We start from the raw sequence: 23,795 nt of genomic DNA, 5'->3' as shown, positions 1-23,795 counted from the left end.
AAGAACATCACTACGTTCTTTGCCAACAAATCCACTGCATTAACCTCTTCACCAGTCACTGACACACCATCTACATAGAAAGCAGAGTGCAGCTTTCTACATAATCATCTTGCTTTGAGTAACCTTTCTTAATAAATGAATGAGGCTTGCTTGATTTAGAAAGTTTTTGAAAGTGGTCCCATTTTTTTACACTTGTGGCATTGCTGACCAAATGCTAAGCACTTTTCTCTTTTAGACTCATGATTGTCACCCACAGTTATGACAATTAATGAGACTTGACTTGGGTTTTGCTGACTCACCCTTGTGCTGCACTGAGCATGTCCATTTTACTGAGCTAGGCTTAGAACTTGCTGGAAAGGTATGGGCTCTCCCTGGAAATCCCACAGGGGCTGCAGGTGCCACATGCTTAGGCCTGTTTCTGCTAATCAAGTGTTGCATGCTGTCTCTGTTTGCTCCGGAGGCTGCTGAAACCATGCTCTTGTCACTTGCAAGCATGTTTGTGTGCCTTTCTGTAAGCTCATGTATTTGACAAATCTCTATGGCTTTGCTCAATGTTAAATCACTGTCTCAAAGCAAAATCCTTCTCACTGCAGCATTACTAGCACCACATACAAGCCTGTCCTTTAACTCATTTTCAAATCTCCAAATCTGCATGTTTTAGTTTTGTTTTTCAAGTCATTAATAAGCTGCTAAAGTTTCTCCTGGCTTTTGGTCTTTCATATAGAATAAGTGCCTCTCCAATGTAACGTTTGTCTGGGGCTTACACATTTCTCTAAATTTACATTTCAAGCACTCAGTCCTCCCTTGATTCAACTTGTACAACATTATGGCGGTTTTCCCCTTCTACTGCATATACTACTGGTGCATACACAAATGAACGCTCTCTTTCAATAGCTTCTGACCCCTCTAGATTAAGTAGAATAAATGCCCTCATACGTGCATCATTATCAGAAAAAGCTGCTTGTATGAAAATATTGTATTCCTGCTCAAATGCTCTCCAATTCTTTGCAATATTAAGACCAAACATAAGTGGACCAGGTCTGTGAAAGGCCTCTGCCATGTCAACAATCAGTATAAAAGACCCTTGGAATTATGTATAAACCTACACAAATATACGTCAGAGATTTGTGCCAGAAACTTGTAATTATGCTCAACAGCAGAACAGATTATTCAGAATGACTGTATTTTGACAAATAAGTCTCTGTAGCACAAGAACACTTTGAAATCACTGTACTTTGCGAAACACTCTTAAAAGTATAAGACATATTTCAGAATGACTGCATTTTGCAAATGAACTGAACACAGCACAAGAAACTTTTCAAAATAACTGTATTCTGAGAACTGTACAGTGTAAACACTTTGAAATGACTGCATTTTGCGAAATAACCGTACTTTGCACACAGTAAACTCTTCAAAGTAATTGTACTGTAATAAAGCACACACTGCAAACACTTTGCACACTCTGAAATACTTCTAACTACTCTAGTTACACTCCGAAGAACTTTAGTCAATGCGAAATAATAGCTCATATCAAAAAACAATAGTTGTTTACTAAAAAAATGCAGTTGGCTTTGCTTTTCCATTCTCGTTTTGCCCTTTTACTGTACTCGTTATACTCGTTCGACTTCTATCATGCTCTTTATACTTTTTTCTTGTGCTCGTTTATTTTTAAACATGCTCGTTATGCAAGTCAGAAGTAATTCTGAATGCTTTAAAGTATTTCAAACTTTATCAAATATCGTGGTTTCGAACATTTCATTTAATCAACATGTTTTGTTCTTTTCATTTAATTAAGTTTAATCATTAATGCATTTTGTGCTTTGCGAATACTTCATATCATCTTTACAAAATACACCATTTATGCAAGTTTTAATTACCTGAAATTCCTTTCTTTTTCAATCAGTTGAGCAGGGTGGGATGAGTCATTCCTCTATATTCTAAATGGGCAACTCATAGCTCGACTTCTGGCTTCTTTCTGGCTCAGACATTCTGATTCCAACACAATGTCATTCGGATATGCAGTTTCTGACACCATGTTGCTCGTCCAGTCAGAATAAAACGAACAGCTGTGGGTTCAGTTCAAACAGCTTTATTACACACAAAACACATTAGGATTGAGGCTTAGTAACTTAAGTAAACGTATATACAGACTGAATACTGCACTCAAAGTAAACTTATATACAGACTGAATACTGCACTCATACATGTTAACACTCTGGCTGTTACCATAAAATGGCACTGCTGCCTGCATGTGCTCTCTATTTATATGCCCTTGCCCTCACTTTGAAATGCTTCTTAAAGACACAGCACTCACTCTATTCTACACAGTCTGCTTGGGGATTAAACATATCTACACAAACACTATCAAGCAAAGATCCTCAATTTTCTAAACTTTTTATGCATATTTGGGAGTCATACATATATCCTCCTGATGTTTCTTTATGAATCACTTATCCAATCTCTCTTAACCCTTTTTAACAGCAGCTTCTATTCCAAATTCTATTAAAAACTCTACTAGTGCTGGTCTTTTGCTTAAGATTCCCCTATTTATTTCTCTTTACCTATATTCTGATATCAATCTGACAAGGAAGGCAATCTCTAGCCTTCAGTCCAAATGAATTATTGGTCTCTTCCCATTCTACTACCTTTTCCTTCTCTAATTATCTGCTCCAAATACCTTGGTTCCTTCGGCCAGTTTCCTCCAGTATATTCCACCCCCCTCTTGCCTATTCCCTGTACCCCCTACTACAGTCCTTCCTACCAGCAGACTGTTTCTCCATTCCCATGTTGGCTTAGTTCTTAGAATGCTTTCTGCTACTTTATAAATATAATATTCTATATGGTTATTGCTGTTCTCCTTAAACAGTTGCATCCAAAATCCCAGTCTCTCCTTGTTTCTTGAGCTCCCCCCATTTCATCATCACTACTTTTGACTTTGAATTATAACTTTCTACTTGTACAGTGAATAGAAGCCTTAAGTGCGAAACTCTGAAGCACCCCTTCAAATCAGGTAATCTGAAACAACCTTGTTCTCTTTCAAGGATCAACTTATCCCACTTAACTCTTGCCCTCTTCCCATCCCAGATAATATCCTTCAACTCTTTATTACTTGCTTTCCACAACATTTTCTCTGGTTGACAAAAAAATGCCTGACCTGTGTATAAAATGAAAGGGACTAAAAACATTTTCACTGCTTGTTATCTTGCTATCCATATCCATAAGACAGAGTTCCCAATTACTCAGTTTTTGTATCATCTTATGTTTAGTCAATTCCCACATATCCTTAGCTGCCATTAACAGAATCACATTTAATCCACACTCCTAAGTACTTCAATCTATCATTTCCCTATAAATATGGGTAATACTGAACCAATTCATATGTGGCTGCATAGTTTACAACTATTGCCTTTGTTTTATCTTCATTAATTTTGACCGTCTCAAAATGTGCCACAACAATGAAATATCCTTTTCTGTTTTTATCAATTATAAAATAATGTCATCCGCAAATAAAGCTAACTTTTCTTGATTACCATACCAATTATATCATTGAATTTCTGAGTCCATTATTTTCTTTGCCAATGGTTCTAAATATAATGCAAATAAAGGGAAAATAAGACACCTTCCCTGGTTCCTCTGCTCAAACAGAACTTATCAGAGAGAACCCCCCCACTTTAATTTTTGCCTCCAATTCCTTGTATATCTTCCTAATCAATCTTACAATTTTATCAGGGAAAGCAAATGCTTCCATTGCCCTACTCATAAAATCCTAGCTTACGCTATCAAAAGCTTTATCTGTATCAAGACCCACCAGCAACAGTGGCAATTTCTTACATTCTGCTTCTCTTTGGATCACTATTGTTCTATAAATGTTGTCAAATGTTAGCCTACCCTCCACAAAACCATAATGATCCATATCTATCAATTTTGGCACCACGTTTGCCATTCTTTTAGCCATTATACACAAATGTTTTATAATCATGGTTTACAATCGAAAAAAAGAAGTTATGTACCTACGATAACGTTCCATGTTAGTTGTCTTCTTCTCACCTTCTTTCTTGCTGGTTGGGTTCGGAGCCAACTAGGCCATCTTCAAAAGCTCGAGAGCTGCTTACTGGCTCGAGGCCCCCCTATATCCCATGATGCCTAGCACTAGATACCAAGATCTTGTTTTGGTAAATCTAACTGCAGACATAATAATAAAGGAATCCTATCCTAGAATGCATAAATCCTACTGGAGAGACTACTAGTCAGAAGGGAATAGGCAGAGAAGACTCAGCCAGTGAAAATTCAAAAAGAACTCTTCTCGGTCCACTAGGATAGGGGGATGGAGGGTGGGACGCAAGAAAGAAGGCGAGAAGAAGACAACTAACATGGAATGTTATGGTAGGTACATAACTTCTTTATGTTAAGTTGTCTATCTCGCCTTTATTCTTGCTGGTTGGGACAGCGTCCCTAGCACCTAAAATCCTGGGTGGCTCACCAGAAAAGACTCTTCAGAACAGTGGAACCAAAATCAGCTCTGCTTCTGGAAACCAAATCCAACTTGTAATGCGAAATGAAAGTATGTGGGTTGGCCCATGTAGCCGCAGCACAAATAGATTCCATGTGCAACTTAGCCTGAAAAGCCACCGAAGTAGCTAAAGCTCTGGTGGAGTGACCTTTTGGTTTAACTGTCAATTCTTTATTCCTCAGTTTATATATGAATGTGATGATAGAAGTCAACCACCTGGATAAGGTTACCTTGGAGACCGGAAGACCTTTTTTACCTGCTGCATAAGACAGGAAAAGTTGATCTGATTTTCTAATGTTTTTGGTTCTATGTAAATAAAACGTAGCTGCCTGTGATGCAACTTATATTCCACCCTGTTGGAGTAGTTAGGGAAAAACACAGGAAGATCTATGGACTGATTCAAGTTACTCTCAGAAGAGACATTATGAAGGAAGGACGGATTAGTCCTAAGAGCAACCCCTTTCATTGTGGAACACGAGGTATGGGGGACGGCTAGAAAGAGCCTGTAGTTCCAAAACTCTTCTGGGTGAAGTAATAGCTACCAGAAAAAGGGTTTTCCAAGATAAGAACTTCAATGAACAAGAAGCTGCAGGTTCGAAAGGGGGCAAAATTAGAGAAGCTAAAATCAAATTTAGATCCCATGGTGGTGGAGGATCTCTCACTGGGGGCCTGAGCAGAGTGGTTCCTTTGAGAAAAGCTTTACACAGCTTATGAGACATGATACTGTTTTCCGACAGGCCAATGTGAAAATTTGAAATTGCAGCTACCTGAACTCTAACTGTAGTGGAAGCGGACCCAGCATGGAAGAGTTCCGCAAGAAATTCCAAAATGTAGTGTACAGGGGCTGAAAAGGGGTCTATACTTTTAGCATCTGCCCAGGAAGAAAAACGTTTCCACTTATTAGCGTAAGTTTTTCTAGTCGTAGACTTGTGTAATGACAAAATGATTTTGCGCACAGAGGGGGAGATATCTGGAAGCCTGGATAAAGTTGGAAGTGGAGCAACCAAGCCGTGAGCTGGAGAGAGCGTAGGGATTGGTGCAGCCTGCCCGATTGATGAATCAGGCGGTCCAGAACTAGATCCAGAGTCCAAGGCTGCTTGAGTAGATAGCGATGCAGGAACCAGAACCATATTTGTCGAGGCCAGTAAGGAGCAATTAGATTCATTTTGCAACCCAATACGGTAGCTTTCTGAATTAGCTTTGGGATTAGGGGAAAAGGAGGGAATGCATAAAGAAATCCCTGAGGCCAATCGTGGACTAGAGCGTCTCTGGGGGAATGTCCGGGAAGTGGAAGGAGAGAGAAGAAATTGCTGCACTTGCTGTTGAAGGGAGTTGCCAAAAGGTTGCAGCAAGGTTGGCCCCATTTGCGGAAGATTTGGTCTGCAACTACCTGGTTCAGAGACCACTCGTGAGGCATGAGAATTGCTCTGCTCAGTTTGTCTGCTATGACGCTGGACCTCCCAGGGATGTGCATTGCAATCAGAAACCAATGGGAAGAGATCACCCACTGCCAGAGTCTGAGTGCTTCTCGACATAGGGGGTAGGACCTGGTTCCACCCTGCTTGTTGATGTACCACACTACAGACATATTGTCCATTTGAATTGCAATGGTCCCGGTAGGAAGAGAGTCCTGAAGAACCTGCAACGCTAAGAGCACGGCCCTTATCTCCAAGACATTTATGTGCAGATGGTACTCATGAAATTGCCAGGTGCCTTGGACTGTTCTACCCTGATAATGCCCCCCAACCCGATCAGGGAAGCGTCTGTGGTCACAGTAGCAACTGGAGGGGGGAGAACAAATGGTCTGTCATGGAGCACTGATGTGGAGACCATCCACCACGCAAGGTGCTTCTTGCATGCTTTTGTGATCATAATCATGTAAGACATGGGAAGCTGCTGGAAGGACCATTGGGTGAAAAGAAGCCACTGGAGAATCCTCATGTGAAAGCGGGCAAGAGGGGCAAGTGTGATCACTGCTGCCATGAGACCCAGAGTTTGAAGGACAAACCTGGCCTGAATTCTTTTGCATGCTAATAAAACCTTCACATGCTGACGAATCACTAGTACCCCGTCTGGTGGGAGGCTCACTAACATGTCTTTTGTATTTAAATTTGCACCTATAAAGGTGATAGACTGACAAGGCGACAATGCAGACTTTGAAATTTATTGCGATACCTAGCCTGCAGCAAGTATGGATAGTGCAGTCTCTAGCTCGCAGAAGGTGATGTCTGGTGGTAGCAGTGAGGAGCCAGTCATCGAGATATGGAAACACCTGGAATCCTTGCCATCTCAGGTGAGCGGCAACTACTGCCATACATTTGGTAAACACCCTGGGGGCTGTGGTGAGACCAAAGGGCAGAGCTCTGAACTGATAATGGCTGGCTCCCAGCCGGAAGTGAAGGAATCTTCTGGAGCATCTGTCCATTTTGATGTGGTAGTACGCACCCTGAAGATCTATAGAGCACATCCAATTGTCCTGACCCAGGAAGGGCAAAATGGACTGTAGCATGACCATCCGGAACTTTGTTCTTTGTACAGACCTGTTCAGTCTGCTGAGATCCAGAATGGGTCTCCAGTTCCCTGTCTTTTTTGGTACCAAAAAGAACCTTGAGTAAATTCCGGATCCTTGCTGGTCTGCTGGGACTTGCTGGATGGCCCTTTTTCTTAGCAGTTTTGAGACTTCTTGCACTGCTTGGTCCCTTAGATTGGGTGGAATGTCTGGAAGGGACTTGTTTGACCTTAAGGGGGTGCGAAGGAAGGGAATTCTGTAGCCTCTGGATATGACGGACTTTACCCATTTGCCTTGTGTTATGTCTTGCCAGGCTCTTGGGTACAGCAATAATCTTCCACCGACTGCCTCCAGAGGTGGGCAGCCGGGTAACCCTTCAGGGATGCTGGAAGGGCTTCTCAGAGAAAGATTCCCTGCTGCCCTGAATTTGCGGAACCCCTCTGCCCTGAGGGCGGCGTCTGTTATTGTTCCCTCCTCTGCCCCTGGATGGGAACTCACCACGTGTGTCAGGCAAGGCTCCTTGGGATTTCCAGAACCACATCTTTCCACTCTTCTAGGATTAGGATATGGTCTGGAAGGAGTGGAAAAACGGACTCCTATGGCAGAGAGAGTCTTGCCTTCCTGCTCACACCTGGTAAGGGTATCTTTCACCTGTGAACCAAAGAGAGAGGAACCATCAAAAGGGGTGTTGGTGAAAGATGCTCTGAAAGGTTCCACAAAGTTACATAGCCGCATCCAAGCATGCCTCCTTAGGGCCACGCCTGTGCCTGCGGCTCTACTCGTACCATCAGCTGCATACAAAATAAGTCTCATGGAGGAGTTTACCACTCTATTAAGAGTCGCCAGCTGGGAGGATGCCTTAGCCTGGGCTCCCTCAACTGATGGATCTTGGAGGGAATCTCCAAGCTCTTTCAGGAGATCCCTCTGAAGATGGGTAAAGTGGCACAGGTAATTCAGAGACCTCATGGAAAAGGTCGCTGAAGAGAACATCCACTTCCCATATCTGTCCATCATCCTGGACTCCTTGTTTGGGGGATGGACAGATGAAGAAGTTTCAGCCAACTCCTTCTTTGTGGCTGCTGCTACCACCATGGCATCAATGGGGACGCCTTTGGTCAAGAACTGTTTGTCCTGTGGTGCAGTAATGAACTTGGCAGGTCTTCTAGGGGTCAGTTCAACTGTGTCTGGAGCCGTCCATGCCTTCCGAGCCTTCACAGACATCAGTGGGTCGAAAGGCGGAGACACCCAGGAGGTGGAAGGTCGGGATCTGGAAGAGGGGCAGAGGCTGAAGCAGGCACCCTAGGGGGAGGAGCCGATGGAGTCAATCGTGGGACTGACTCGGGAGCCAGTACACTCCTCATCACCTCGAAGGCGTCCCTGCCCAGACGCAGAGAGGGCTCCGGTTCTGAAGAAACCAGAACCTCTCCCCACACCGAGAGGGACGGCTCCGAGGCAGATGTGGGAGCCGAGCTCACCTGAGTCGAAGCACCGAGGGGGAGAGCGGGGTCGGACAAGGGTCCGATGTCACTCGCCCCCTCAGAGCTGACGAGGGAGTCCCGGCGCCCAGATCCCTCCAGGGAAGGTACCATGGAAGGGATCGGAGCCAACAACAGAACCGAAGGAGAGGGTATTGAAGCCGACGGTTCCACGACTCGAACTCCAACGAACTGCGGCTTCGAGCTCATAGGATGAGTCGGAGGAGAAATATCTACAGCTGTGGCACAGCAGACACCTGATAAGGGGGGCTGGACAACATTTTGGCTACGGCCTGCGATTTTAACAGCCTACTGACCACTCTTTCCAAGTCATGGTCCGAAAGTCTAGAGGACCGAGAAGAGTGGGATGAGTGATGACTACGCTCCGATTGGAGCAGAGGCGACTTCGGAGCCAAATGTATCAACTCCAGAGAAGGAGACCTGGATCTTTTCCGACTCTCAGAGGGCTCCGAAGAACGTGTCAGAGCCGACTTGGAGGGAGGAAAATCGGTTCCAGCCGGAGCCGAGATAGATTGTGTGGCTTGACCCAACGACGGCTCCGAACTGGGAGCCGAAGGTTGAGGTGGCCTGGAAGATTTCACGGGCTGAGCCTTCACCAGTGAATCTTGGGGTTTAAGCAAACCCCTCAGGATCAATTTGTTTTTGCGCTCCTGCAGGATTCTTGGACTGAAAGCATGGCAAATCGAGCAAGAGTCCTGCAGGTGCACGGCACCCAGACAATAAACACAAGAAGTGTGACCATCTGTCAGGGACATCTTCTGACAGCATGAGTCACACTTCTTGAATCTGGACGGCTTAGGATCCTTGGACATCCTAGAGGAAAACCAAGGACAAGAAAAACACACACAGAAAGGTTGAAGTAACTAGCCACTAACAATAATACACTACAGTTACCACAACCAAACTGCAAGTACTACTACAAACAAAAAACTATATTTAACTAACACTAAACACTAACAGTGATAATAAAGGATTTTTTTTTTTTTTTTTTTTTTTTTTTTTAGAGGAGATAGAGAGAAAAAGGTTATCCTCTAACTTAAATGGAAAACCTTTCTGAGATAAGGAAAGGGAGAGAGGGGGGACTCTCTAACTTAAACGAGTTTCTTGGGAGAAGCACGACCTGAGCCAGTAGAACAACCTCGCAGCAGAAACGGCAAACGAGATCTGGGTATCTAGCGCTAGGCATTACGGGATATAGGGGGGGCCTCGAGCCAGTAAGCAGCTCTCGAGCTTTTGAAGATGGCCGAGTCAGAGCCGAGGATCGGCTCCGGACCCAACCAACAAGAATGAAGGCAAGATAGACAACTTAACATCAGCTTTTATGAAGATGAATCTGATGGGTCTTTTACAATCTTTAGATATTATGGTCACCATAGCTTTCTTCCAGAATGTTGGTACAATAAAATCTTCCAGATCTTAATATCTTTCTTCCCTCCAAACTTCCACAAGAATACAATCTATTCCTGGAGACTTTCCTCCTAAACATCACCATTTTTATCTCATCTTTCTTTATCCTAGCTGTTGGTAATTAAGCCTCATCTACCTCTAACCTTGACACATTAAATTCTTCAACAAAGATTTCCATTTGTACTTTTTCTCAATCTCCAGATTTCCCTGCTTTAAATAGATTTTCATAAAATGTCTGACATATTTCTAATACCACTAAAGGATCTCTGGTTATTTTCCTTGTTAAAGGCTCCCTACGCTTGGCACTAACCCCTTCTAGTTTCTGCTGTCTGAGCCATTGTGCTAAAAACTTTTGTGCCCTACAGTTATCATCAAAAAACATTTGCTTAACAGCACTATTTCTACAGTCATGCATATTATCGAGGTAATCCTTTATTTTCTCTGCAGCACTCTGCAACTTCACCTCTTCTCATTCTGTGAGCTTCTCCTTATTCTGCAATGCTTTAACTTTCGTCAGTCCCTCTAAATAATTCTGCTTATGTCTTAACCATATTTCTTTTTCATTTCCACCCTATTTTTAAACTCCACTTTAATTTTATCCCACTCTCTAGCTACATTTCCAGAAGACATTTCTGTGTTCTCTAATAACTCCCAAATAATTTCCACTACATATTCCTTAAATTATTCTCCATGCAACAGATAGTTGGGGCAAGCACCAGTGTCTCATTTTTATTTCATTGCCCTGCATTTTTATTTTAGTTATTACTAGCACATGATCTGAAATGGTTATTGGACATGTATCAAAACTTTCAACTGAATGCACACGTTCCTGTGAAATGTAATTCCCATCTACCCTAGCCCAGTTTCTGTACCTAGGGGAAAAATATATAAATTCTCTCCAGATTCCTATTACTGAATTCACATCTTCTATACCACATATTGTTTTCAAAAATAGACCCTCTTTTGTTATATTTTTCTTATAGGACCCCAGATACATCCTCACTGTTGCAAGTCAAATTCCAGTCCCCATCAATAAGTACTGCTCCCTGCTGAAAGCTGATAATTTCTCCCAGAATTCTTCTTAAGCTCCACTGTAACAGTTTTAGGTGGAATATAAACACATCCTAGCATAATCCTCCTCCCCTGCCAGAAACCTGTTAGTACTACACATCTACCATTATCTTTTCCCCCTCTTCTATAAATATTGGAGCTCCTCTCACAATATAAGTACTCCCCTTGTCCCAAATATTTCACTGAATAACCATCCTAAAATCCTTTTTTTTATCAAATTCATATGCTCAGTTCTTCCCAAATATGTCTGCTGTAGCACATATATTTGCACTCTACATTTCTTAAATACCGTTTATTACTCCTTATTTTTGTATACATTTGCGAGACCATTCACATTTAAAGATAATACCAAAAGTGTTATTATAAGAAATTATTATTTCCACATGTTCTGTATAACAGCGTTTTTAATATCTAGTTTCAGCTTTTGTGTTACATGCACACACTAGGCAGGTTGATCTTTTATACAGTTGTTTCTTGTCATATCCATTTGAACCTATGCAACATTTTACAAGTTGTAAAATAAAACACACTCCGAGAAACCTAGAACTAGAGCCTATTAACTTAATACAAACACACAGGATATAAATCTTCAAATAATGAAGCTTAACCTCTCTAATAGGGATAATTGTCCCAGACTGACAGACACACTCACAGGCTTGAATTAATCTATAATGAAGGTTATCCATGCTAAGACATATGGTAAAGCCTGTGCTTCTATTTACACTAAGTGCGGTCTGTTTTTTGTCTTATCTTTATTTCTCTCTCAGTTGTAGAAAACAACTTGAATGCTTTCAGAAAGCATTATATCCTAGCCATTAAAAGAAAGATGTATTCTGGATTTTATTGCCGCCTTATCAAACTGTCTCCATGGAAACATGAAACCAGACACACAGTTGCCTTCTACTGTAAACTTCCCATACTGCACTGTGAACATTTGCTATAGGAATTATTTTCATTATGCTCAGTGTTCTTATACTTACCTACTTCCCCTTAAAACCTATTAGATCAAGCCAAGGGCCTTAAGCCAGTCATTCCCCTATGTAAAAGCAAGAAAAATCATATAAATTTTACTTGTATCATGCTCTTTTGTCCGGGATTTCTTCCCTTTTTAGACTGGAGTGCCCAAAATGAACAAAATAGAAGGTAAAAAGGGGGCACCTGTTTACTTTAGTATCCCTATTACACACAAAAATAACTTAACAAGTTTTACTTTACGGCATGCAGTACCTGCCACATTTTATAAAAATATCATTACGAACAAAAATTGTTTTACTTACAGTTTTCTCTTTCCTTCTACTTCCCCTCTACGTAATGTTCTCCCAAACATTAATGACATAAAGTAGGGCATATGCTCTGAAATCCCCTATAAGTTCAACAAGGATAAAAAAATCCAATATTTCCAGGTTTTGTTGTTCCATCATATTTTACAAATGGAAATGATGCTTTGTAATCCCACATTTATTCATTAACTTTGGAGTTGCTAGTTTTCTTCCTGTTTATCTCCACCTCCCAAATCCAGTCTCTGGTTCATTTCCAATATACTCCTGGCACTTCTGGTCAACTCCTGTGTTTTTTTCCCTATCTCTCAAGCATCTTCCTTTGGAACATTGAAAAAGGTTTCACTGGCATAGTCTCTATGAGCTTTATTAGCAGAAGAATAAGAAGTAAAATTCCCTTTTGTTTGTCCAGCAAAATGTGAGCATCAAACTTTGTATTTCTTCATTAGCATGTTCTGTATCAAAAAATGGCCTTGACTCTCCAGGAAAACATATTCTGAATATAGCCGGACACAGCAGCTGAATCTCACACCTGCTTCTTGACATTCCTTGACTGCTGGAATAAATTTACTTCTCTTCTGTGTTGTGTACAGCTGGCAATCATTTTTCACAAACACTCTACTGTCTCCAACTTTTGTTGTTCTGCCACAGTTTTGTCAAAATCAACTCTTATATCTTTACTATTAAAGGTCTTGGCTGCTTTCTCGTGGCCAGGTTTGGAACATACACACAATGTGTCCTTTCAATTAAACACTCCTGCTGTGGCATACAAGTACAGTTGCTTACATATGCTTTCATAAAATTAATACAATCTGTTCCTTCCAGTTTCTCTAGTACAGCAGAAAATAAAGTTATGTACTGACCATAACGTTCCATCTATACTGTCGATTTTTCATCCCTCCTCACATATGGGGTCCGGATCCAATCCATCAGATCTGACTCGGCCATTACTAAGTTCGCGGCATCTAAAAAAACTCTTGGATACCTCCCCTTACCCACAATGCCTTTCTCCCTGTCACTTTAGATCTTGTTTGATAGAATTACTCCAGTAAAAACATAGGAAATTAACTTAAGTCTGAAAATCTTTAAGGACACCAATTCTGGAGTATTAGAGATAAAAATGTCCTAAAATTTTGCTTCCTGTTCAACCAGAAAAAAACAAAGGCAGGGGACTAGAAGGAGGGGATGTGAGGAGAGATGAAAAATTGACAATACTGATGGAAGGTTATGGTGAGTACATAACTTCTTTATCCGATATTGACAATTTTTCAGATCATCCTCACATATGAGACAGAGTCCCCAGCTTCCTTTATCCTGGGCAGACTCATGGCAGGATGTTTCTCAGAACCATCGAACCAAAGGAAGCTCTTCCCTCAGAAACCAAAACCAAATTGTAATGAGTGATAAAGGTATGATTGGCCCATGCAGCCGTGCACAAATTTCATCCACAGAGGCACTAGTTACAAAGACTGCAGATGTAGCCACGGACCTGGTTGAATGAGGTTAAATAGGTTTGGAAGGATTTATACCTTTTGTGGTGTAAATAAAAGAAAGGCAATTAGACAGCTATTTTGATAAGGTAACTTTGGATAGTGATAGGCCTTTTCTAGGGCCTGCAAAGGCAATAAGTTGATTTTTCTGAAACTCCCTAGTTTTCTGCAAAATAGACACTCAACTGTCTATGCATATCCAACAAATCTAGAAAATACTCGCCTTTGTTGCAGAAATTAGGAAAGAAAACAAGCAAATGTATGGCCTGATTAATATTTGATTGTGTAACAACTTTGGGCAGAAAGGAGGGATTGGTACACAGGGAGACTCCGTCTTTATGATACATCAGACATGGGGGCTAAGACAGGGCCTGGATTTTGGATATTTGTCTTGCTGATATTAATAGCCACTAGAAAGATAGTTTTCCAAGACAGAAACTTTATATCACAAGTCGCTGCAGGTTCAAATGGGGGCTGAACAATCAGATGTAGTACAAGATTACGGTCTCATGGGGGAGAGGGATCCTGGTGAGGAGGCTTTAATAACAAGGTGCCTTTTAATAAGGATTTGCAAAGTCTGTGGGAAATGAGAGAAGTTATCCTTTCCAATATTTAAATCTAAAATGGTTGCTGATTTTACTTTAATTTTAGAGGCAGCTGCTCCATTATTAAGAAGGTGGGCTAAGAATTCTAGAACAGAGTGAATAGGTGCCGTGAGGAGATCTGGATTATTGCTAATAAGCCCAAATTACAAACCTCTACCACTTACTCCTATTAAGTTTTTGAGTGGATAACTTATGACAGAACATCAAAATATGATGGACCTCTAAGGAAAGCATGGATTGTCTGGCAATCAATGGAACTGGAGGAACAAAGTAGTCAGCTTGAGGTTGTGAAGGATGGGATGAATCATTCCTGTCGGGTGTGACAGCAGGTCTGGAATGGGTTCCAAGATCCACAGTTCCATCTGTAGACAAGACCAGAATAAAGGAAACCAGATTTGTTAAGGCCAAAATAGGACAAGGAGAATTACTGTTCTCTTCAACCTGTTTGTTTTCTGAAGGAATTTGGGAATCAAGAGAATTGGAGGGAAAGGCATACAACAGACCAGGAGGACAATCGTGTCTGAGAGCATCTCTCTCTCAGGGACTCCCCCGGTGGGGGGATTAGGGCAAAGTAGCTTCTGCATTTGTTGTTCAGGGGAGATGCAAAGAGGTCGCAGTAAGGCTGGCCCCATCGTCTGAAAATGTCCTATGCTACTGCCTGGTTGAGGGACCACTTGTGATGCATGAGAATAGATCTGCTCAACTTGTCTGCTATCACGTTGGGCTAAGACTTATGATGACTACAAAAACTTAACACTATCTGTATATAACAGTCTAAAAATAAGCATGAAACAAAATGGTTCTGCGATGCCTGAGAATATAACTGAGGAAAATCAACCACATCAGTCAACATAAAAGGATGCAAGGGACAACCAAGCAAAGTTTTCGTAAAACATATAGTACTGGCTGCCAGGAGGACTCAAAACCCTCTAAGTACAGAGCTGTGAGGGAAGAATCCAGCAATGGTAGGTAAAAGGTTATGAGGAATAACTCACTAGCAGCTGTACAGCACAGTTCTGCCTATGCATACTATGTGGCACACTGAAATCCATAATATTCAGAATCAATAAAGTCAGCATGTGACAACGTGGAAAATGTTCTTTATTCTAGATGCTGTTTGACACTATGCCTCATGACCTGCTAGAACACACATTATAAGCCCACCTTATTATCACCCCCATCCTAGGTATTTACCAGGGAAAGCAAAATGGGTTAGGGAGGAGTGGCCGTCAGGCAGGCACGCCATGCTGACCATGATGGCCCAGTAATGAAGGCATACGTGCATGGCCATAACCTATACTCTGGTGGATGACATTTTTCCTACATCACTGAAAGGATGTCCTACATGCCCTCTCTTGATATGTGCATGCACCCACCCTGACACACTTACAAAGGCAATCGGCAGTGGGTTAGGATCACCAATCCCATAACCCTTGGTCCTGCAGCTACTAATATATTGCAAGCTTCGAAATGGACAAGAGAAGGTTTGAATGACCAGGACCACAGTCTTCTCTCCCTACTCAGAATGAGCAAAGTTACTCATTCCCACTCTATCTCTGGCCTGCCTCTTCCAGCACACAAACTACTGTATGAATTTGGGTTGTTTGTGTTGCCACAGTCAGGGTTTTTCCCTCTATGCCACAGAACTGGGCTATTGTGGAAAGTATTCTACTACAGTCTGAGCAACAGATAAGTAGAACAACTTGACAACTGAAAAATTGCAGGCAAAAGTATTACAGAATTTTTTTTAAAAAATGCACAAAAAGTTACTCTCGGGATGCTTGAATGGCAAATAAATGGGATCTAAAAATAAGTGGAGTCTGCAGTGTTAGAGAAGAGGAATACTATATTGGATATACATCATCTAACTCAATAAGCAAATAATATTATAATTAAAATATATTACCTTTTTAGGAACAGGGCTTCCTCTTTGACTGGACTCCTCATCCATCTGTTTAGTACGCTATAATAAAACAAAGTATATGTGTGGGTGAAATGACAATGTCCTAACCATCATTAAATTCACATATGGCTAAAAAATAACTTTGTATCCCATAATACTATTTTCTCATACACCTACCTTTACTCCTGGCAAATCGCAGCCTGGTCGTGCTCCCATCTTTTCAGCATCGGTGAACAGCTGCTTTGCCTAAAGAAAACAGAAACAGTATACAGAGAAACTGAGATGGAGAATATGGAAGCATAGTGAAAGAAAAGTACAAATAAATATCATGGTTAAGTAACATGGTATAATAAATTCAAAGGAAAAGTACATACAATTTATGACTTTAATTTTAAAAGGGCACAGTATACTTTCTGGATGAGAAATGGGAGCAGTGTTTGTAGACTCTGGAAAGCCTAGAGTTTTAACCACTACTTACTACTGACCAATTATGTAAGTTTGTAACCTTACACTATATGCTTGGTTAGCTTTACTCCACACTTAGAAGAGGTGCATCTCCAATTGGTAAGACATTCTGATGAAATTTTCAGGTGCTGATAGTCAGGTGCCTAGCTACAACACTTAAATAGCTGAAGTTCCTTGTTTCAAAGCAGTGACATATCTGCATCTTGAATTTTAAACTCAACATTTTTAGTTGAAGTTATTTTTCTGTTAAAACATTTAAAATCTTCACTTTAATGCAGAAATATATTTCAAGTCTGATGTTATACACAACATAAGGTGTAAATGATCTGGGTGTGTTTTTTTTTTTTTTTTTTTTTTTTTAACATACGCCATCATGAAGTTAACTCAGACAGTTGCACTTTTGTTCTAAAAAGTAATTTAATGTTTTGGAAATGTTGAATTTTTTTTTTAATTATTAAGTCATCGTTCTGTCCTGGGTTTAACCATACTTATAGAAGACAGTATTTCTGTAATGGTCTCAGACTTTTTTTCATGTAAAATTTAGAAGAAACAATGATAAATCAGCTAGACTATGAACAGTACATGCTTTTAATTTTTAAGGGAAAGGAAATGGAAGCAACTTTAATGACTAAATAATAACCAGCATCTGCATTCAAGCTGGACTTGCGTATAGCCGACATCCGAATTCTCCACTGCAGCAGTAGCCTTTAGGCTACATGGGTTGTTTCCCTGCCTAGTAAACAACAGGGCAGCTTCCCATAGCCCCAGTGAGGGAACTCATCAGTCAGAGAGAAGATGACACAGAGAAAGAAGAGCCTAACAATCCTGTAGGAAAAAAAATAACAAAAACATATAAAGTAGAAATACACATAACCCGACTTTATATCCTAACTACAACTATATACAAGATTAGGGGGGATGGAGGGTGGATGCGGCTACTTCAACAGTGAGGAATTTCAACATCTGCTGTTATGGGTAAGTACAGTTTAAACAACTATAATACGTTCATCATTCCTTAACTTTTAGGCTATTGGAACATCTGCTGTTGTGCAACTTACCCAACTGTATTATGTTCAGCATTCCCAATGCAGCAGTAGCCTTTAGGCTATATGGGTTGATTATCAAAACCTATCTAACCTTGGAAGAGGAAGGATATGGATCCAGGAGCCCCTGGAAAATGGTCCTAGCAAAGCTAGCCCTGGACCTTGAACAGGAATACTATTTGTAATGCTTTGGAAAAGTATGTAAAAAGGACGATGTAACTACCTCTAGAATGCTTCAGGAGTCCACTCCTTTCCAGTATGCCATCACAGAAGACAACGCTCTAGTAGAATGTGCCTTGATAGTTCCTGGAATGGATTTGCTTTGGTAGGAATAATAAAAAGCAATAGCTGTGAGCAACCACCTGAAAACTGTCTATTTAGACAAAGATGTCTTTTTTTCCCCCCTTGATAACAAATAAAAAGATGATCAGCTTTTCTAAAGGACTTAGTTCTGTCAAGATAGTACTGGAGCAGCCTATGTATGTCCAGAGTATGCAAAATCCTTCCTTCCTGTTTTTTGAGGTTCTGGGTAGAAATCTGGGAAACTGATGGCTTGATTCAAAGAAAAGTGTGAAAACACTTTGGGCATGAAAGAGATCATATCCCCATGGAAAATACCACCATGACAGCTTGCAACTCAGATACCCTTCTTGCAGATATCAGAGCAAGAATGAGTACAGTTTTCAAAGTTTCCAAGCCAAGAACCTTAAATCAGCTTCATGAGCAGCTGCAAAAGGTGAAACAGTCAAATTTTCAAACAAAGCTGAGATCCCAAGAAATAAAAAATATATATATTTATGAGGAGGTCTTTGATATAAACCTCCTTTCAGAAACCATTTCACCACCTACAGAGCAAAAAAAAAAGAAGAGACTCCGTGGGCAGACATGGTGAATTGTCTGCAAGATGAATCAATACAGAAGAATAAAAGAGGCCAGAGGTAAGTAACTCACAAATATTTGTGCACCAGTGGTGCAAAATTCCTGATGGGCCCCCGCTTATAAGTTAGACAAACTAGAAAATCGCTTCTACTTACCAATATATGATTCTTACCTCATTTAGTATCTGATGCAGAGCCTCAAGAAATAGCTGCCTAACAGGTACTAGAATTGGATGGTCCAGGCAGGCAGTCAGTTGAAGGTGATTGACACTGGGATATATCAACCTCCTCCTGTGTTGTGTGAGTAGATTCAGTCTGTGCAGAAGCTTGCGAGTAGATCTAGTCTGTGAGGAAGCTTGTGGTTATTTATTTATCCATTAATTCATTCAGTTTGGTAACCAGGGTAAAACACTGAACCAAATGGAGCTCATTCGATGTCAGCCCAGACAAATATAAATTACACTACACAAGCAAGTTAACAAGAAGCATTATGAATACACACACAAAATATTGTGAGAAGAAAACAATGGCGGACAACAGGAATGGGTGGTTAGGGTAAGGAGGAAAGAAGGAGGAGAGTGAAATAGTGAAGGGATAAGAGCGCAAAGTATAAAAGATGGCAAAAGTATATACAGAAGTTAACTACATACAATACATACAATGTGAAAAAGATGTCCGTTATTAGTTTAGGGAAATAATGTGAGAAGGATAAAGGTATATTATTGATGAAGGGGAGAGAGGGCGGTAAGGTAACTTGAGATGATTTTTAAACTGAGCACAGAATGAGGGGTACAAGGTGAGGTCTTTAAGATTAATAGGGAAGGATTCGCACAGGCTGAGCTTAAGATGGAGGAGACTTAGTGCAATGAAGTCTGGCTTGCTAATTCCAGACAAAAGGGAAACCAATATTGCCTGGGCCAAAAGGGAGTCACCACAATAATTTTTTTGGGAATCCTTCTGAATCTTCAGAATTACCTTGGATATCAGTGAAAACAGTGGAAAAGCGTAAATGAGCAATCCTTTCCAAGGGAATGAAAATGAGTCTGTTTGCAAAATTTGTTTAGTTGTTTATTTTGAAAGGAAGCAAACAGATCTATCTGAAGTGCTCCATACAACTGGATCAAATACTGGAAGACGGCCCCGTGTTAAATTTCCATTTGTGAAAGTCTCTCCTGACCCTGCTCAGCTCATCTGCTACTATGTTGTGCTGTCATAGAATGTGGAATGTAAGATACTTGAGAGTTAAGGAATGCTGAAGACCTAACTCCCAGGCTGTCACAGCCAGCCTGTAGAAGAGGCACTATCTTGTATCTAACTGCTTTTTTGTATACATGACTACGGTATTGTCTTTAATCATATGAAGAGGTCTGGTGACACACAGGTGAAGGGGAGGTTTCAAGGCATGGATCACAGCCATCGCCTTTAAAACTGATGAGGTTTGGGCTGTCTGAATAACCCTACAGGCAACCTACACCTTGACAAGTGAAATCTGCCACCCAAGCAAAAGTGGAACCATTTGTGGTGATGGACTGGTTTGGGGAATGAAGAGAGAAAGGGAGACCTGAATTTGTTGCCTCTACTAATACAGTTCTATTTTTAGAAAGCCCAAAACCTGGAATTTGATTTTCTATAGCATATAAATGCTGGGACAATATGTTTTTTTTTTAGAAAAAAACTGCATCTTTCTCATGTGTTACCTGGTTAGAGGAATCATGAGACTCATAGTAGCCATGAACTCTAGGATCCTGAGAAGTTTCTCTTGCTAAAGTCGTTGACTTTCTGGAAAAGCTCAGCAGAGATTGCAGATAAAAATATACCCTCTCATATCAAAAGGCCTGTGAAGGTAGCTGAGAAAACGAACCCTGTAAGACAGGGTCAAGGAGGAATTTGAAACATTTATTTGGAAGCTCAGATTGGTTAGAAGAGATATAACCCATGTTAATGATTCTTGACATCTAGAGAACAACACTGCAAAGATAAGTTGCCTAAATAAGGAAATGTGTGAATGCCATTCAGTCTGCAATATGCTATGACAAGGGTTAGACATTTTGAACATCCTTAAAGCTGTAGATAATCCAAAGGGAAAAGCAGAAAACTTCTAATGTGGCCTAGAAACAGAGAACTTTGAAAATTTCCATAGGCCAGTGGCTATGAGAATGTGACACTAGGCATATTTTAAGTCTACTGCTACCATATAGGAGAGTAACTGGTCCTACCAAGACGACATTTTGAATTTTGATACTTCCACATACAAGTTTAGAAATGAAAGATCGAGTACTTGTCTCCAAGAAGCCTCTTTCTTTGGTACCATGAACATTCTGGAATAGATGCCTTTGCCCCCTTGACTTACATGCACTCATTCTATTAACTTGTGTTAAATGACTGAAGATTCTGAAGAAAATGTACTGTTTGATTAGGACGATGGGGAGGAAGTTTTTCAATCCAGTGGCATTTGTAACCCTCGGGCACCTCTTTTAACAAACAAGAGTCTGAAACAATATTTTGCCAAAGAGAGATATTTATGGCCAATTTGTGGGGCAAATATGAAGAGATACTGACCTGCGGAGTGGGAGGGTAGGAGGAATGCTGGCACAGTCATTCTGTACTGATGCTCTGTCCTTTTTACTGAAAAGACCAGTGTTCCTTGTTACTTGCATTCAGCCATCCATTTTTAGTATAATGTTTGCCAGAATATGTCTGGTTTTGCTTACGTGGCTTGTATGTGAAGGGAGACCTATAAAATTTGTACCGGGAGATATGAAGCATCTTTGGAACTCTCTAGATCAGTTTCCAACTTTCATCATATTATTTGATAAGCTGCACAGCAGATCAGCCAGACAACTCTTTTTCTAAAGTAAAGTTAAGATTTCAGACTTTACCTCATCAACAAATTTTGGTTAAGTACCAAACATATCTTTTCAACACTGGAGCAACAGCAGTGGCCATAAACACAGTATCGGCTCAATCACAGACACACTCAAGAGCATGTCTGGATACATGGGACAAGGTACAAACACAGTTTGATTCTAATAAGAACTTCCTTCTGTAGGAAGGAATCTAGCAAGTTCAGTCAGACCACCCATATAACAAAGCATAAAGTTAGACAAGTATGCCAGGCAACTGAGAATTCTGAAAGCCAAGGTGGAAGAAGAAAACTTTTTTTTTTTTTTTTAATCTAAACAGTCTAACAACTTGCCTTCTTTCTCATCAGGTGAAGGGTTGGTGTTCAATACAAATCTGCTCCCAGCAGTGGACATTGTAGCTGGGTCTAATCTAAAGTATGAGAAAGAAATGTATTAGGTCTGATGCACTTTATATGTTTTATCTGTTTTTTTTGGGGGTTTTTTTTTTTTATGGACTCCACATTTGTAAAATTGTAATCCCTCCTCAGTTCAGGGGAAACCTCTGTTTCTTCACAAAAAAATACCTCACTCATCCTGACTTTGGTCCGATTAAAAGAAAATTCCTCCACATGAAGAAAATAAATTGTACTTTCATCACAATCAGAAAGTTCAGCTTGAGAACCTGCTTTGTTAAAAGAAGTAAATCATCTTTCCTAAGAGTAATTACCTTTTGAGATACAAGTTTAATCTTTTTTTTTTTTTTTTCTTAAATGGAGTCCTTGTATAAGATGACTGAATCAAAGGAGGGATATCTGATCAGTCTAATTGTCTTTTTCCTCAGCTACCCAGTAAATAAATTGTGGAAAGTCTTCCAGTCCTGCAGAAGATTGTTTTCCCATGCCTGAACTGGACACTGGAACAAACAGGACATGGCCGACCCTCCTGTTCATAGTGACCAAAAAGACAACACAGGAAATCAGAGAGATAAATGAGGAACAATCAATGGCCATTACAGCTTCACCCACTAATGACAAAGATGTACAATGAGCCCATGTAGCCAGCAAAGGATCCTTGGTAAGCAATTTTTTTCTTTCTAGGAAAAGTGAAAGTAGAAGCAGCAGGACAGGAGTTAGCTAAAAGCAGTAAGCATTACTGCAGCGAGTCAGTCTGAAGGTAAGCTGTAACATAGCTTACACAAGCAGCAAACAAACTTCTTGTCCCAGCTCCTTCACAATGTAAAAGCACAAGCAGTACACAATTTCCCTGTTAGTGAATTTATTTTAGTGAAAGGCATGCGAACAGTAAAAGAAAAATGGCAGGTACACTGTCATGAAGTGAGCCCATCCCAAAATAAATATTCACGTCACAATTCTGAAAGGTTACAAAAGCAGAACATATATTTGGTCAAAAGTAGACCCTAATTAGCAAAATATGACACGTAGGTAAAAAGAGTGCTCCCTGACAGAAAAAGTACAGTTTTGTACCTACCATAAATGTAGATGTCCGAACAGGAATGCATCTGCAGTCCTTACAAATGGGTTGTCCTGTCGTCAGGCAGCCCTTCGGTCGGCCGGATTCCAAAGTCTGGGTCTGGCCTCGGCTGGTGTCGCACTTCACCCGACGTCATAGCGGCAGCTTTTCGGGTATAAAGGCATCAGCCGACGCCATTTTCCTCAGTGTTTCTTGCCCCAGATGCCAGTAGCCCTCTTGGATAGCTAAATTTTGGATAAATGCCAATGTTTCCAAATAGTAGAAGGCAAACACAAAAAATAAGCATGTATGTACATATATACAAACAAATACACCATAAGAGATCCCCAGCTAGCTATTAGATGGGCAAATACCCTAGGAATACCTCAGAGGGGAAGGAGGGTGGGTAATCCTGACTGCAGATGCATTCCTGTTCGGACATCTACATTTATGGTAGGTACAAAACTGTACTATGTCCTTCAAGGATGCATCTGCAGTCCTTACAAATGGGTAGAATACCATAGCTAAACTAGGGGAGGAGGAAGAAGAAATTATGGTGTAGTTAGGATCCCTTGCAAAACAGCAGTGGCAAACCCTACTCGGGATCTAGAGTATAAAGGTAAGTTATAATGCTTGGCAAATGTATGCACGGAGGTCCAAGTAGCAGCCTCTATAATGTCCTTGGTAGCCACTCCTCGTAAGAAAGCTGTGGTAGTGGCTGTAGCCCTTGTAGAATGAGGCCTGATGTTCTGTGGAGCCTGTTTTCCATGGTAGGAGTAACAAAATCTGATGCAATTCCCTATCCACTTGGAGATTGTCTGTTGATTT

At 40.8% G+C, this 23,795-nt stretch overlaps 1 protein-coding gene across 1 annotated transcript in view; it reads right to left on the bottom strand.

Annotated features, from left to right (window-relative positions):
* The window catches only part of DNTTIP1 (deoxynucleotidyltransferase terminal interacting protein 1), a 1,330,332-nt gene that overhangs the window by 909,657 nt on the left and 396,880 nt on the right, over positions 1–23,795 (bottom strand). The window contains exons 5-6 of the mRNA XM_044088998.1: positions 16,446–16,514; positions 16,272–16,328 (exon numbers count right to left, since the gene is read on the bottom strand). Coding sequence (XP_043944933.1) covers positions 16,272–16,328; positions 16,446–16,514 — 126 coding nt within the window. The remainder of the gene's footprint in view (positions 1–16,271; positions 16,329–16,445; positions 16,515–23,795) is intronic.

The sequence above is a fragment of the Protopterus annectens genome, chromosome 12.part0 (assembly GCF_019279795.1).
Source record: "Protopterus annectens isolate FY-2018-M chromosome 12.part0, PAN1.0, whole genome shotgun sequence".
Taxonomy (NCBI): Eukaryota; Metazoa; Chordata; order Ceratodontiformes; family Protopteridae; genus Protopterus; species Protopterus annectens.
The sequence above is the reverse complement of the archived record's forward strand: the minus strand, read 5'-3'. Positions and strand labels throughout refer to the sequence as shown.